At 38.4% G+C, this 15369-nt stretch overlaps 1 protein-coding gene across 1 annotated transcript in view; it reads left to right on the top strand.

Moving 5' to 3' along the window:
- Positions 1 to 15369, top strand: part of LOC126299387 (malonyl-CoA decarboxylase, mitochondrial-like) — a 97550-nt gene that overhangs the window by 28666 nt on the left and 53515 nt on the right. The window contains exons 6-7 of the mRNA XM_049991255.1: positions 13747 to 13942; positions 14617 to 14726. Coding sequence (XP_049847212.1) covers positions 13747 to 13942; positions 14617 to 14726 — 306 coding nt within the window. The remainder of the gene's footprint in view (positions 1 to 13746; positions 13943 to 14616; positions 14727 to 15369) is intronic.

The raw sequence follows: 15369 nt of genomic DNA, 5'->3' as shown, positions 1-15369 counted from the left end.
GGAGCAAATCTCAAAGGTCATGGAATGTGTCAGTACATGAAATTGCAACATAAAAGTAATAACAGGTAAAAATAAAATGTTTATGAACCCAAAAAAGTCTATCCATAAGTTTAAGTAACGCAATGAACAATAAAACAAGAATCAGCTTAATTTTTTAAGGAACTCCTCGACAGAATAGAAGGACTGTCCCATGAGGAAACTCTTCAGTTTCAAATTAAACATCTGTGGATTACTGCAAAGATGTTTGAATTTGAGCGGTACCTTATTGAAAATGGATGCAATATTATACTGCACACCTTTCTGCACAAGAGTTAAGCAAGTCCAATTCAAATGCAAGTTTGATTTCTGCTAAGTATTAACTGAGTGAAAGCTACTTATTCTTGGAAATAAGCTGAGATTGTTAACAAGAAATGACAGTAAAGAAAATATATATTTAGAGGCCAATGTCAAAACACCCAGACTCGTGGACAGGGGTCGACAAGAGGTTCATGAATTTACACCACTTATTGCCTGAACTGCCTGTTTCTGATCTAAAAATATCCTTTTAGTTTACTATCCATCTGCATCCCTAGAAATTTGAACTGTTCAGATTCACTAATCATATGCCCATTCTGTGAAATTAAAACATCATGTTTTGTTGAATTGTGGGTTAGAAACTGTGAAAACTGAGTCTTACTGTGATTTAGCATTAGTTTATTTTCTACAAGCCACGAACTTAGGTCATAAGCTGCACTATTTGAAACGGAGACAATGTTGCACATAACGTCCTTTACTACCAAGGTAGTGGTATCAGGAAACAGAAATATTTTGAGTTACCAGTCATACTAGAGAACAAGTCATTTGTACAAATAAGGAACAGGAGTCGTCCCAAAACGACCTGCCCCCCCCCCCCCCCCCCCCCCCACTTGACCATACCCCACTGAGACCCCATTCTTAAAGGAAAAATTACAAATATGGCTAAATAGAGGGCTAACATGTGCAGCACAGTACTTTAATATTCTGGTAGGCACTCCATCACATCCATGAGAGCCCTTAGTCTTCAGTGATTTAACTGTTGACTCAATCTCCCCCTTGTCTGTATCACAGAGGAGTATTTCAGACATGAGTCTCGGAAAGGCATTTGCCAAGAAAGTTATATTATTCCCTGTAGAAACTAAATTTGCATTTAATACACCAGTAATGCTCGCAAAATGATTGTTAAATACTGTACATATATCTGATTTATCAGTAACAGAAATATTTTTACTACAAACTGACTTAATATCATCAACCTTCTGCTGCTGACCAGACACTTCCTTCACAACTGACCATATAGTTTTAATTTTATCCTGTGAATTAGCTATTCTATTTGCCTACCACATTCTCTTTTGTCTTCCTAATATATTTCTGAGCACCTTACAATACTGTTTGTAATGGGCTACTGTAGCATGATTGTGACTACTTCTAACATTTTGATATAATTCCCGCTTTGTTCTACGTGATATCCTTATCCCACTAGTCAGCCACCTGGGCTGCCTATTACTGCTAGTACCCTGTTTAGAACGTTCTAATGGAAAGCAACTCTCAAAGAGCATGAGAAATGTTTTAAAGAAAGCATTATATTTATCATCTATGTTATCGGCACTGTAAACATCCTCTTACTCTTATTCCTTGACAAGGTTTAAAAATCTCTCTATTGCTACTGGATTAACTTTCGTACATAGTTTGTAATTAAATGTGACATATGCTTGTGTACAAAAGCCTTTTAGTGTTAAAATTTGTGCATCATGGTCTGAAAGGCCATCCACCCTTTTACTAACAGAATGCCCCTCTAGTAATGAAGAATGAATTAAAATATTGTCTTTGACTGTGCTACTGTTCCCCTTCACCCTAGTTGGAAAAATACACAATTATCAGATCATATGAATTCAGGAGATCTACCAACACCCATTTTTTTTTCGCACCAACATATACAAAATTTATATTGAAGTCACCACATGTAACTAATTTCTGCTACTTCCTACAAAGTCAATCAAGAACCCTCTGTAGCTTGAGCAGAAATTCTCTGAAATCAGAGTTACGGGACCTATAAACAATGACAATTAGAAGTTTAGTTTCACTAAATTCAACTGCCCCTGCACAACATTCAAATATCTATTCAGTGCAGTGTCATGATACATCTATGGACTCAAATGGAATACTGTTTTTTATGTACATAGCCACTCCCCCACCAAGCAAGGAACTCGTTGAAAAACAGCCAGCTAATCTGTATCCTGGGAAAGATAGCCTCTGAATTGTCAAATTATTTAAGTGGTGCTCTGATATACCAATAATTTGAGAGCCAACATCTATAAACAGTTCACTAACTTTATCTCTAATACCTCTTATATTTTGAGGAAATATGCTAATTTCTTCTCTACTTGGAAACATGACATCCTCTGAAGGTGAGCCCTTAGAGGGACTTCCTTTAAGCAAGTATATCTATCAGCTGACTTCAATCTAAAAAAGATACAGCTCTAACACCAACTACTACAGGAATTTTTCCATGCGTGATCCCACCACTACACTGTAGCCTGTAAGCTTTGACAGCCTCCCCTTCGCATACCTATTGAGGTGCAGGCCATGCCTAGTGAAACCCGATTTACTGGTAGACCCAACTGGCACTACTGAAATGTGACCCATGCCCTCTGCCATTGGCGCCCTCTCCAGCCCCATGTTAACACGTCTAACAGCCGCATTAAGATGAGGCCGATCATGACGGTGAAACAGTTGCATGAAATGCACATTAGTGCCACCAGTTTGAGTAGCTATCTTTGCCAGGTTACCACCTACATCATATTCCCCATCCCTATCAAGACTGTTCCCTGCTCCACCCACTGTCACTACCTGATCCTCCTTTGTAAAATTCCTATATAACTCCCCTAAGCTGTCAGTCACCTGAACCAACCCTGCTTCACAGTGCTGGTGACCTGGTACTCACTCCCCAATATTTCCTGCAACTGCTGGCCGACACCTCTACTGTGTGAACTACCTAACAGCAGAACCTTCTTCTTTCTGTTAGACTTTGCAACTGACCTAGGCCTCCTAGCTGCTGATGACTGCTGTATGTTCCCTACATGTACAGCTACAAGAAGCTCCTCTGTTCTCAACTCTGACAGTTGGCCAAATCTATTGCATATATGCAAAGTATAACTGTCTGAATACCTCCTCCTCCTAGCTGCCTTCTTGCCAACTGCCAGTTCCCATTCCCCAATGCCCCTCACACTCCTCAACCTATCTAGTTCCATCTTTGTGCATTGTAACTGCACCTGAAGGACACGGATCTTACGCTTCTGCTCCTCTGTCAACTTATTTCTACTACATATTCTGCATTCCCAGGAGAGGATCTCATTAGAATGCCCACTGACTTCCCCACTGCATTCCCCCCAATGAAAAACATTGTACAAATCCCACACCGTAATCCACTACTCACAAACCTAAGATACAGCTAAAACCAAATTATTAGCTAAAACCAGAAATTAAAGTGACCACTGGAACATTCAATGGAATTAAAACACTGAATTAAAAATTTTACTGAAATATTTCACTAGAAACAATAAGAAATGTCAGCTGAAAACTAAGTCACAAAGTTTACTAATTGACTTCAACTCACAGAAAACTCTAAAAAAAACACTGCGGTGAGTGATTCCAAAAGTTTATTAAATCATTGTTTCATCACCAACAGTATGAAACACCGCTAAAAACTATTAAATTTAGTAACTGTATAACAGTGCACAAATAACTCTGTCAGTACTTAGCTTTATAACCGCTACAGCTGCAAACTGCACGCCGAAAAATGTAAACACACTACTGAAGCATGAGGCTTGGACGAATGATGTAAGCACACTCACGAATAACAGACCACTCGTGCCAATAACACAGGAAGAAAGACTGAGATTAATGAAAATCCACTAATAAGTTACTTTTACAGCAAATATTTACACAAATAAGCTTTAAAATAAGTAACTGAAGATTACAACTTTATAAAATACTGATGAGCAGTTTCAACAGCAGTCCAGCACTTGTGATATCATACCAAAGATCCATGACAGTGAAGTCATCTGGTCAAGTATAACAGGTGTAAGTAAAACCAAGTTAATTGTTGGATGTTTTTACTGGTCACCTGATTCTGCTGTAACAGTTGTAGAATCGTTCAAAGGAAGTCTAGTCAGTAAATACGCAGATCATGCCGTGCGGGTTAGCCGCGCAGTCTGAGGCGTCTTGTAGTGCTCCGTGCGGCTCCCTACGTCGGAGGTTCGAGTCCTCCCTCGGGCATGGGTGTGTGTGTTGTCCATAGCGTAAGTTAAAGTTAGATTAAGTAGTGTGTAGGCTTAGGGACCGATGACCTCAGCAGTGTGGTCCCATAAGACCTCACCACAAATTTCCAATTCCCAGATCATGCAATACTAGTTCGAGGCGACTTTAACACACCGAGTATAGATTGGGATGTCTGTGGAGTCATTACTGGGAGTACAGACAGACAGTCCTGTGAAATACTTTTGAAAACTTTTCCAAAAACTGTCTTGAGCAGCTAACTCAGTAGCCCACACACAATGGAAATATCTTAGACCTTGTAACTACAAATAGGCCAGATCTTTTCAACAAAGTCTACACCTTCATCTACATACATCTATATGATTACTCTGCTATTCACAAGAAAGTGCCTGGCAGAGGGTTCAATGAACCACCTTCAAGCTGTCTCTTTACCGTTGCACTCTTGAATGGCGTACGGAAAATACAAGTACTCAAATTTTTCTGTGCGAGCCCTGATTTATCTTATTTTAGCATGATGTTCATTTCTCCCTTTGTGGGTGGGTGTCAACAGAATGTTTTCGCAGTGGGATGGAAAACAGGTGACTGAAATTTCATGAGAAGATCCCATGATAACAAAAAACGCCTTTGTTTTAATGATTCCTACTCCAGTTCTCATATCTTATCTGAGGCACTATCTCTCCTATTTTGTGATAATACAAAACAAGCTGCCCTTCTTTGAACTTTTCAGTGTCATCCGTCAATCCGACTTGATGCGGATCCTACACCGCAAAGCAATACTCCGGGATAGGGCAGACAAGCATGGTGTAAGCAGTCTCTTTTAGTAGACCTGTTGCACCTTCTAAGTGTTCTGCCAATGAATCACAGTCTTTGGTTTCCTCTACCCATAACATTCTCTATGTGATCATTCCAATTTAGGTTATTTGTAATTGTAATACCTAAGTATTTAGTTGAATTTACAGCCTTCAGATTTGTGTGACTTATCGCGTAATTGAAACTGGTATAGAAATGGGGATTAGCGATCATGCTGTCATTGTAGCAGCTATGATTATGAAACTTAATAAAACAGTCAAAAATGTGAGGAGAATGTTTCTGCTAGATAGAGCAGGTAAGTAGTTATTAGCATCTCACTTAGACAGTGAATTGGCATCACTTAGTTCCAGTAAGATGGCTGTAGAGATGGGCAAAGTTTAAGCAGATTTTAAATCATGGTCTGGAGAGTTATGTGCCTGGGAAGTGGATAAAGGATGGAAAAGTCCCACCATGGTTTAATAATGAAAATCTGATGGTGTTCAGGAAGCAGAGGCTGTTGCACTCTTGGTTCAAATGATGACAAACGAAGTATAGTAGAGATTCATACATTTGTGAAAAGATACATGCCTGAAGCATACAGCAACTACCAATGTCACACCTTAGCAAAAGATCTGGCAGAGAACCTGAGAAAATTCTGGCCTTACATAAAATCACTGGCAGTCTGGTGTGGCAGTTGAAGATAGCAAAACAAACACTGAAGTTTTAAATTTCACATTCAAAAAATCATTAACACATGAGAACCATACAAACATGCCATCATTTGACCATTTGATAGACTCTCGTATGAACAACCTAATAATAAGCATCCCTGGAATAGAGAAACAACTAAGAGATTTGAAAGCAAATAAAGCACCAGTTCCTGATGGAATCCTAGTTTGATTTTACTATGAGTACTATACGGCATTGGCCCCTTACCTAGCTTGCATTTATCATGAATATATCACCCACCACAGAGTCCCAAGTAACTGGGAAAGAAGTATGTGTGATTCCAGTATATAAGAAGAGTAAAAGAACGGACCCACAAAGTTACAGACCAATATCCCTAATTTCTGTTTTATGTAGAATCCTTGAATATATTGTCAGTTCAAATATAATACACTTTCTTGAGACTGAGAAGCATATGTACATTAATCATCACGGTTTTAGAAAGGATCGCACGTGCTAAAACCAGCTTGCCCTTTTCTCACATGATAGACTGTGAACTATGGATGAAAGGCAACAGGTAGATGCCATATTTGTTAATTTCTGGAAAACATTCGACACGGTGTCCCATTGCAGCCGGTTAGCAAAGATACAAGAATAAGGAATAAGTTCGCAGATATGTGAGTAGCTTGAAGACTTCTTAAATAATAGAACCCAGTGCTTGATGGTGAGCGTTCGGCAGAGACGAGGGTATCATCAGGTATGTCCCAGGAAAGTGTGATAGGACTGCTGCTGTTCACTATATACATAAATGATTTGGTAGACAGGATGAGCAGCAATCTGTGGTTGTTTGTGGATGATGCCATGTTATACAATAAGGTGTTGAAGTTGAGTGACTGTAGGAAGATACAAAATGACTTAGACGAAATCTCCATTAGTGTGATGAATGGCAGCTAGCCATAAATGTGGAAAAATGTAAGTTAATGCAGATAAGTAGGAAGACCAAACCTGTAATGTTTGGGTACAGTATTTCTAGTGTCCTGTGTGACACAGGCAGTTCGTTTAAATATCTGGATATAACACTGCAAAGCAATATGAGATGGAACGAGCATGTGGAACTGTGGTAGGGAAGGCAAATGGTCAACCTTGTTTACTGGGAGAATTTTAGGAAAGAGTGTTTCACCTGTAAGGGTGGCCACATATAGTATTGCTGGTGTGACTTATACTTGAGTATTACTCGAGTGTTTGGGACCTGTACCAGGTTGGATTGAAGGAAGACACTGAAGCAATTCAGAGACAGGCTGCTAGATTTGTTACTGGTATGTTTGACTACATGTAAGTGTTACAGAAACACTTCAGGAACTCAAATGGGAATCCCTGAGGGAAAGGCGATGTTCTTTTCAAGAAACACTGTTGAGACAGAACCAGCATTTGAAGCTGACTGCCGAACTATTCTGCTGCCACCAACATACATTGTGTGTAAGGACCATGAAGCTAGGATACGAGAAATTAGGGCTCATGTGGAGGCATATAAACAATCATTTTTCCCTCACTCTGTTTGAAAGTGGAACAGGAAAGGAAATCAATAGTACAGGGTACCCTCCACCATGCACCATATTGTGGCTTGTGCAGTATCTATGTAGATGTAAATGTAGAGTAGTGACATGAAAATTTGTACCAGGGTGTCACTCAGATCTGGATTTCCTGCTTATAGCAAGCATCTCCTTAATGCTTGGACTGTCCATCTGTGTATGCTTCCCTGGATATAGACAACAACAATGTCTCACTCCTTTCTGAACTACTGATTCGTTTCATGTGTTTCAACTCTTATAATTGCTGTTTCTTTTCTCAGCAAGTTGTAGATAACCTTTTTCTTCATGTATTTGGTCCATGTTACCTTTAGGATTTCAAAGAATGTATTCCAGCAAGTTGTAGATAACCTGCTACCTTTAGGGTTTCAAAGGGTATATTACAGTTGATATTGTCAAAACATATCTCTGAATCTACAAACACTATAAACTTTTTTTCCAATCTGTCATCTAATATTAGTCATATGGTCGCTATTACCTCAAGTTTCTATTTTTCTAAGGAAACCAAACCGATCTTCTTGGAGGTTGGGTTCTATCAGTCATTCTGACAGTCATTCCATTCTTCTGCAAATAAAGTGTGTAAGTACTTTGCGAACATAACTTATATAAATGATGGTTTGGCAATTAACATCACCTCCTTTCTTTGGAATTTGAATTATTACATTTTTCTTGAAATATTATGTTATTGCAGTTGTCTCGTACATGTCACATATATCTTGATGTAGTTTTGTAATGTTATAGTGGTCTACGTATCTCATTAATGCTCTAGAAATGTCATCTACTCCAGGGGTCACCTTTCAATGAAGGTCATCGATGCTTTGTCAGATTCTGCTCACCATATCATGTTACCTACCTCACCTTCATCTACTCCCTCTTTGCTTTTCATAATACTGTAACCAAGTTTGTTTCTATAATTGTAGTTGCATATTGATTGTAAAATGTAATAGGAGCTCCTGCAGGACATTGTGTCTTGCTCATTTTGATTCATTTTATTTACCTTTGACTATTCTTTATTTGGCAGTGTGTGTGGCAGTCTAACATCTGTAGTATTGTGTAGCAAGCCTAGATTTACTTCTTGATGAGGTTGAGGGGTTACTACAAGGCACTCAAAATATTATATCACTTTAATAAAATTTGAACAATTTAAAACACATAACTTGGAAACAATTCATGTCCACAGGAATATCACTATGTAGTTGTGACTGTCGCTGAACACTATAACTATTATCACTTGATACAATAGAGAATTCTAGTCACCTCTCGATGTACAATTGACTATAAACTTTGATACACAGTTCTGACTACTAGTTCTGTTGGAACACAGCCAGATATGAGCTAAGACCATGCCATCATCATAGGCAATTATTACAGAATGGGGTGAGTGGCACTGCGCTCTGATGTAAGCAAGCTCCCAGTAACAGTGGCGTATGGAAACTATGGAGCATGTCCGTGCTAACATCTCTCGTTCATTGCTGTGTCTGGTAGTGACTATCGTCAGCTTGTGATGCCATTTTGAGGTATCAACTGTAGTGTGGGACCTCACTTTTTGGACAAAACCCATCACCCCCCCCCCCCCCCCCTCCCAAGAAGAAACTCCATACCATCCTTGTGTAGTGTTGGGCCATGTGATGATGACTGGTGAGTGGCCTGAATGAGGATGTAGATGAGGAGGGAGGATCTGTAGCAACAGCTATTGGCTGTTCCCTGTCCACACATTGTTATCTACCTTGCGAGTGCCCAGGAACACCAGCAGAATAATCAGCCACAGAGTGCATCCTCACATCCAGGGGCACAGATGCTGTGGTGAGCAGACAACAGGTGAAACACTAGGGGTATCGTGACTGTAGTCTGATGGCATGGCACCTCTGTGCACATTGGCTCAGGCTGCAGGACCAGTGCTGATGTTGGCAGTGCCAATGATGGTGGTGGTCGCAATGGTGTTGCGATGTCAATCTCCACCAGCACTGCTCTAGACAACACAGAGATGACTACTGTTGCTGCCCCCAGCAGCGTGCTGGGTCTGTGGTCGAAAATTCTGCAGCAGGATCACTGATATTAGAGTGCTGCGACTGGTTCTGGTGATCCTGAAGGAGCACAGGGAAACCTTGAACAACATAAAATGAATGACTCAAAACTTGTGTGATGATCCCATGCTCCCAACACTGTTTCCTGCTGAAAAATTTAATGAAAACTCTATCCTGTGGGCTGAAACTGTTACTAACTCCTTGGAAAGAACTGTTTCCACAGCGGCTGCAGAAGGTGCAACAGGGTACAGCAATTACGTGGATTGTGGTACATTGTCAAAGACAAGGACCTCATGGAAACCTTTGAGACAAAAAATACAAGACAAAGCCGATACTGTATTGGTGGGTGTCATGGGGACTACAAAAGGAAATTTACGGCATGTATCTACAGATTGTATATGCCCCAGGAGAGCTGAGCAATCCGGGAAAAACACGGAATTTTTTCATGTGGGAGAAGACTGAGAACGCCTGTGAATTTTTTAAAATTCTGGGAATTTTTCATCCTTTTAGTTTTCAGTTAAATTTTTGTAATTTTGACTGGCACTTGTAAGAACTGATACTCTAACAAAGAATTTTACTTTTAGTCTGCCACTGCAGAATAATACTGCAACATTGAAACATAAATAAGAGAAAAACACCAAAATAAAACTTAAGTTGCAAAGAAAATGCACCATTTACAACAACAACAAAAAATGCAGTACACATGTAAACGTGTGCCAACAGCAAAATGTGTCAAAGGCTTTAGGATGAAGACTATGCAATACCTCATAACAACAAACTGCTTTCAGTTAGTGTAACTTCACAACTGTTCAAATTAGGTTCATGTGAGCACTTGCCAATGGGCATATGTGAATGCACAAAGCTGAACAGCACCTTCTCTCACTTCAGGCTACTTGAAGTGTGGCTATTGGCTGCATGAACAGTAGTAGCAAGCAGTCTGGTGCTAATTTTTCTGGTGTGCCCAAGCTGTCAGATTCGTGCATGCGCATAGTGGTCTAAGTTGTAATGGGGGGGGGGGGGGCAGTCTCCATGTGACCCGTGTTTATGTATCATGGTTTTGCAGTTTTCTCTTTGTTTACAGCTCTCAACGTCAAATGAAAGCACAATGTATTTCTGTAATAATTACAGAGGACTAAAATATATTATTAGTTTCAGTTTTCTGGTCTTATTTTATTTTCACATTATTGGCAGTTGAGAGTTAATCACCTCTCAAAACAGTGAAGTTATTTTTGTCAGTTTTGTGAAAAAAATTGACTTTTATTAATTTTTCTCACAGAAGCAGCCAGTACTTGAAATGAAGTGTTTCACACTATTGGCTGTCATTTGTGTTCACTGAATTTCAAGTGCATGATTTCATCTTTTGGCACATATGACATTATGCTGTAATAAAGAACCAAACATGAGATAATACAGTACTGGTACTCCAAAAAACTGGCATCTTGAAAACAACATTAAAAAGCTTAATACCATGTAGGGGACTACTTCAATGTGAATCTTGACATACGAGTGTGCACTTTAAGTCAAATTATGTATTTTAGCATGTCTTACGAAGTTCCAATTCTCTTGGCGTAACCTCTGAGGTCCTGTTTCTTGTATGGCATAATGTAAGATCCCTTAATGCTCTATACGTACGAACATATGTAAATATTCACTTGAAGATGGATAAGAAGGCAAATTAGATCAGTACAATTGAATAAAATGTTTCGTTTTAAATATTTTGACAGCTTTAGCAAAATTTAATGTATCTGCCTTTTGTGAAACCCATGTTTCTCAGTCACAAGACATGTTTCAACACTTGTCTGGTACCTCCTCTAGGCTTGATATTATTTTTTAGTTTGAGTTGTTTCCATCTAAAAGTTACTTAACACCATTCTTCAGTAAATTGTAGATTGGCAGCACACTGTGTTGTATCATTGTAACTCACTAAAAGGTTTTATATTTACTTCTGGAGTAGAATATGAACTGCCAGTTATAGTTTCTTGGTTTCACAAATGACTTTGTTAATTTTTTTTATGCATATTGAAATACTCAAACAACTGTTTTTCTTCTTTTTCTTCTTCTTCTTGTTATTATTATTATTATTATTATTATTATTATTATTATTATTGCAAGAAATTTGTACTTCATCTTACTAGCATTTTGTAGTTCTGTGTGGAAGTAAACCTGATTGGAAATGCTACATAACAATATTAAAGAGTATGAATAAAAAAAATCTTCGTTATAGTACCACACAGAAAAATATTAGGATACTTTGAGTTGCAGAGTCTAGTTTTGAAATAAATATTATGCCGAAGACTGCTTTCGTGTTTTACATTCCTTATTGTTTAGGCTATGATAAAAACTTATTCTAAGTAAAATAACTCAATATGTCCTTTTCGAACAACATGCTACAGTGCTGCTCATGACCATATGATCCCCACAGCACTCGGCAGACCCAACAGTGACTCATCCAAGTGCTAGACAAGCCTGACAGCACTTAATTTGTGGTCTGACAGGAACCAGTGTTACATCTGCGGCAAGGCTGTTGGCTTTATTAAAATCTGAACAGTTTAAATTACTTTACTTGAAAACAATCCCTGTCCTCAGGAATGTCACCATGCATTTGGTACTGTTGCTGTACGCTTTAACTGTTATTGCTTCATCCAGTTCACAGTGATAGTCACCTCTCAATGTATAATTGACTGTAAACTTCAAAACACAGTTCTGACCAATAGTTTTGTTATGTTGAAGCCAGATGCTAACGTCATAGATACTGGCAAGCATGTCTTTTTCTAGTTGACTATAATTGCACACTGCTTTTTGTTGAGAGTTCTTGAGGCAAAAGCAGTGGGCCTATCAGAAGAACCAATCCTATAGAAGAGCACAGCTCAAATCCTGTAAGAAGATGCATCCACAGCTAAGACAAAGGCTTAACTGCATCAAAATGAATCTGATGATGACGACTTAACAATGCGTCCTTTGTTGTAGGCAATGATTACAGAGTGAGGTGGACAGCACTGCTCTCGTGACATAAACAAGCTACCAACAGCAGTGGAGTATGGGCACTTTGTGAGGGTGTGTATATGCTGACATCTCTCATTCATTGCTGCATCTGACAGTGACTGTCTGTAGATTGTGGTGCTGTTTTGTGGTACCAGTTGGTACTTTCAACCGCTTTCTTTGGACGACACCAAAACATTGGCACTGTTTAGTATTCTCATGAGTGAATGCATTTTTAATGTGAAATTTAATATTTTGGCCATTTGTCTGTAGTCATCAGCTTCAACATCCGAATGATGCAAAAGAGATGGAATTGACATAACATATATTGAAAATTTCCTGGGGCTAACTGGTAGCCATTTTGTAGCATTTGGTTGTGAGAATTATTGTAGGCTTCCTCCATTGCTCTTGCAGATTCATGAGCTGCCATTGAGTTTCCTCTATCAGTTTTTCTACATCCTCTTTTGTTCGAACATTCTCAGAGTGATATAATGAGTCAGGTCGTGTCTTTACTATCTTTTACTACTTTACTTGATATGTATTTATCTAGAGTGTGATTTATGACATGTTTGTACCCCAGTTGTCACACATTTGTTGAATTTGAACTAAATGTTCTCAGTTCATGTTTTATGTGGATTGATAGTGCCTTTCTGTTATTTCCACCAAACCCAAATATGTGTTTAGTTTGTTGGTGAACTTTGAAGATCATCATCCTTGTAATGATTAATTTCTGTCTCTTCAGTGACGTGATTTATTTAATTGACTCACTGTCTTCAATTTGCTTTCCCTCATGGTTAATTATAAAAATTTTGTCAGGTAATGACTGCTGCACTACACAACTATTCTAACACACTGTTTAGATTCTCTGAGTGAAAGGTCCACAAAATTAAAGTCATACTAATCAAAACAAGTGATAGTGTTTCACTACTTTGCTACAGGTTTGTGAAATGCAGTTCTCATTTGTTATTTATGTTAGAGTTCTTCATTATTTTCCTCTTTCCATATTCTTTAATATGTGTAAAACATTTTATTTTATTTTCCTTTCCTTGATTTATTACATGAAGTGCGCAACGTAAATAGTTTTGAACAGTGAGTAGATATTCTTCCAAAATTAGATTCAGTTAGCCTCAAGAGAAGTATTAGTCTCCAAATTGCGTGGTTTGTCACTATTAATCTTCATTTCTCGCAGAAGTTGGTTAAAAATGGTCACTGAAGTTTGCTTTGTGTATGCGTGTGTGTGTGTGATGGGGAGGGGGGTTATTTTCTATGAAACTAATGTAGCTTTGGAAGTGGGATACTTCTGTAGATACTAATTGTAGAATTGCACAAAATATGATTTTTTGTATGTATTTCACTTTCTCTTAACAGAAATGCTGTCACCAATTTTACTTATGCTATTTTGTTTTAAGATCTCTGAATATGAAGCAGTACATCCAGTTAGGAGCTGGACTGATCTGAAAAGAAGAGTTGGTCCCTATAGGAGATGTTTCGTGTACACCCACACAAGCATGCCATTTGAGCCAATAGTTGTCCTGCACACAGCACTGAGTGACAACATAGCAAGTAGTATGCGCGGTATTGTGTCTGCTGCTGCACGCATGTCAAGTGAGTATTTCACAATTGTTCTGGTACTTTTTAAAATAAATAAAAAAATTAATAATAACATGAAAGCTTCTGAAGTTCATATGGTTTTTGTCTTCATATTGTTCAGTATAATTTATCTATTTAGTATTCTCAGTAATTCTGTTACTCTCATCAGTACCAGCAATTATCAATACTTTCCTGTGCCAAACACCATCTTCAATGAAATTCATTTCAGTAATGTTTTCAGAACTTACTGACAGCTGACAAATAATGCACATCTGAAGCACCTAAGATCCCCACTCTGCCCACCCTGCCCCCTATCTTTTTCAGTGGATCAGAACTGTGGGTTACACTGTAAAACATCAACAAGAGTATGTCTTATGAAGCTGTGAATACTGTGGTGTGTGTGTGTGTGTGTGTGTGTGTGTGTGTGTGTGTGTGTGTGTGTGTGTGTGTGTGTGTAAATAAATTGTTAGTTCCTATTGTTTGTATATATTAAACTGTTCAGCGTTGTATCAGTTATGATAAAATGAATTGAAGCAATAAAACCTTTACATTTTTCATCCATTTTCAATCTGTCCTCTTTCTCCACCGTGACTTATGTTTAGAGTCTGTTATTTAATAATACTACAAAGTAGCAATAAGTAATAGTGAAACTGCAGTTCAGATGGCTAATAATAAACTTATTGAATTAGTTGATGCCTCAGCTTCAGCAACTGGAATTGGGCATACAGAATGTGAAGATCCTTCATCTATAAAAGCAGCTATATTTTACTCTATAACATCAACTCAAAAAGGATTACAGGTATGTCATAATTCTAAGTGTTAAAACTTTTTGACTGCTCACTTAGGAATACTGCTAGGATTTTGAAGTAAGGCCACTTGATTTTAGGTTATGTTGTGGTCTGCATACTCATCGACTTGCAACTAAACTGTTAGTTCTGATTAGCCAGTGACAACACAGCTGGCCTTGACATACAGCTGATGCATAAAACTGTGTGTAGTAGTAAATGAAAAAAGCCAAACCAAAAATAGTTGCTTTAGACATAATTGCTACTATAGGTGAATTACCTGATGGAAACAACAAACTAGAATCAGGATAGGTAGCCTCTGATGTGCAGCTGATCAGTGTGTGATAAAAAGATACAGAAACAGCACAGAAAGTTTCTGTGGCATGTGAAGTGCTAAAACACACACACACACACACACACACACACACACACACACACACACTCTTTTTGTGTATCGGGGTTCAGTGTTTACTTTCCCAACAAGTGCTTTTAGTGTGGTAGCTAACATAATACTTACATTCGATTTAAAGTTGCCTTAATTTATAAGTTTATATTACAAGCTTTCTGAGATGAAATTAGGCACGTTAACTGTCATTGTTGTTGTATCCCAGTATCTTAAAGACATTGCCTGCCTGATTGTGGTGTATCATGCATCAG

Source organism: Schistocerca gregaria, chromosome X, assembly GCF_023897955.1.
Source record: "Schistocerca gregaria isolate iqSchGreg1 chromosome X, iqSchGreg1.2, whole genome shotgun sequence".
Lineage (NCBI taxonomy): Eukaryota > Metazoa > Arthropoda > Insecta > Orthoptera > Acrididae > Schistocerca > Schistocerca gregaria.
The sequence above is the reverse complement of the archived record's forward strand: the minus strand, read 5'-3'. Positions and strand labels throughout refer to the sequence as shown.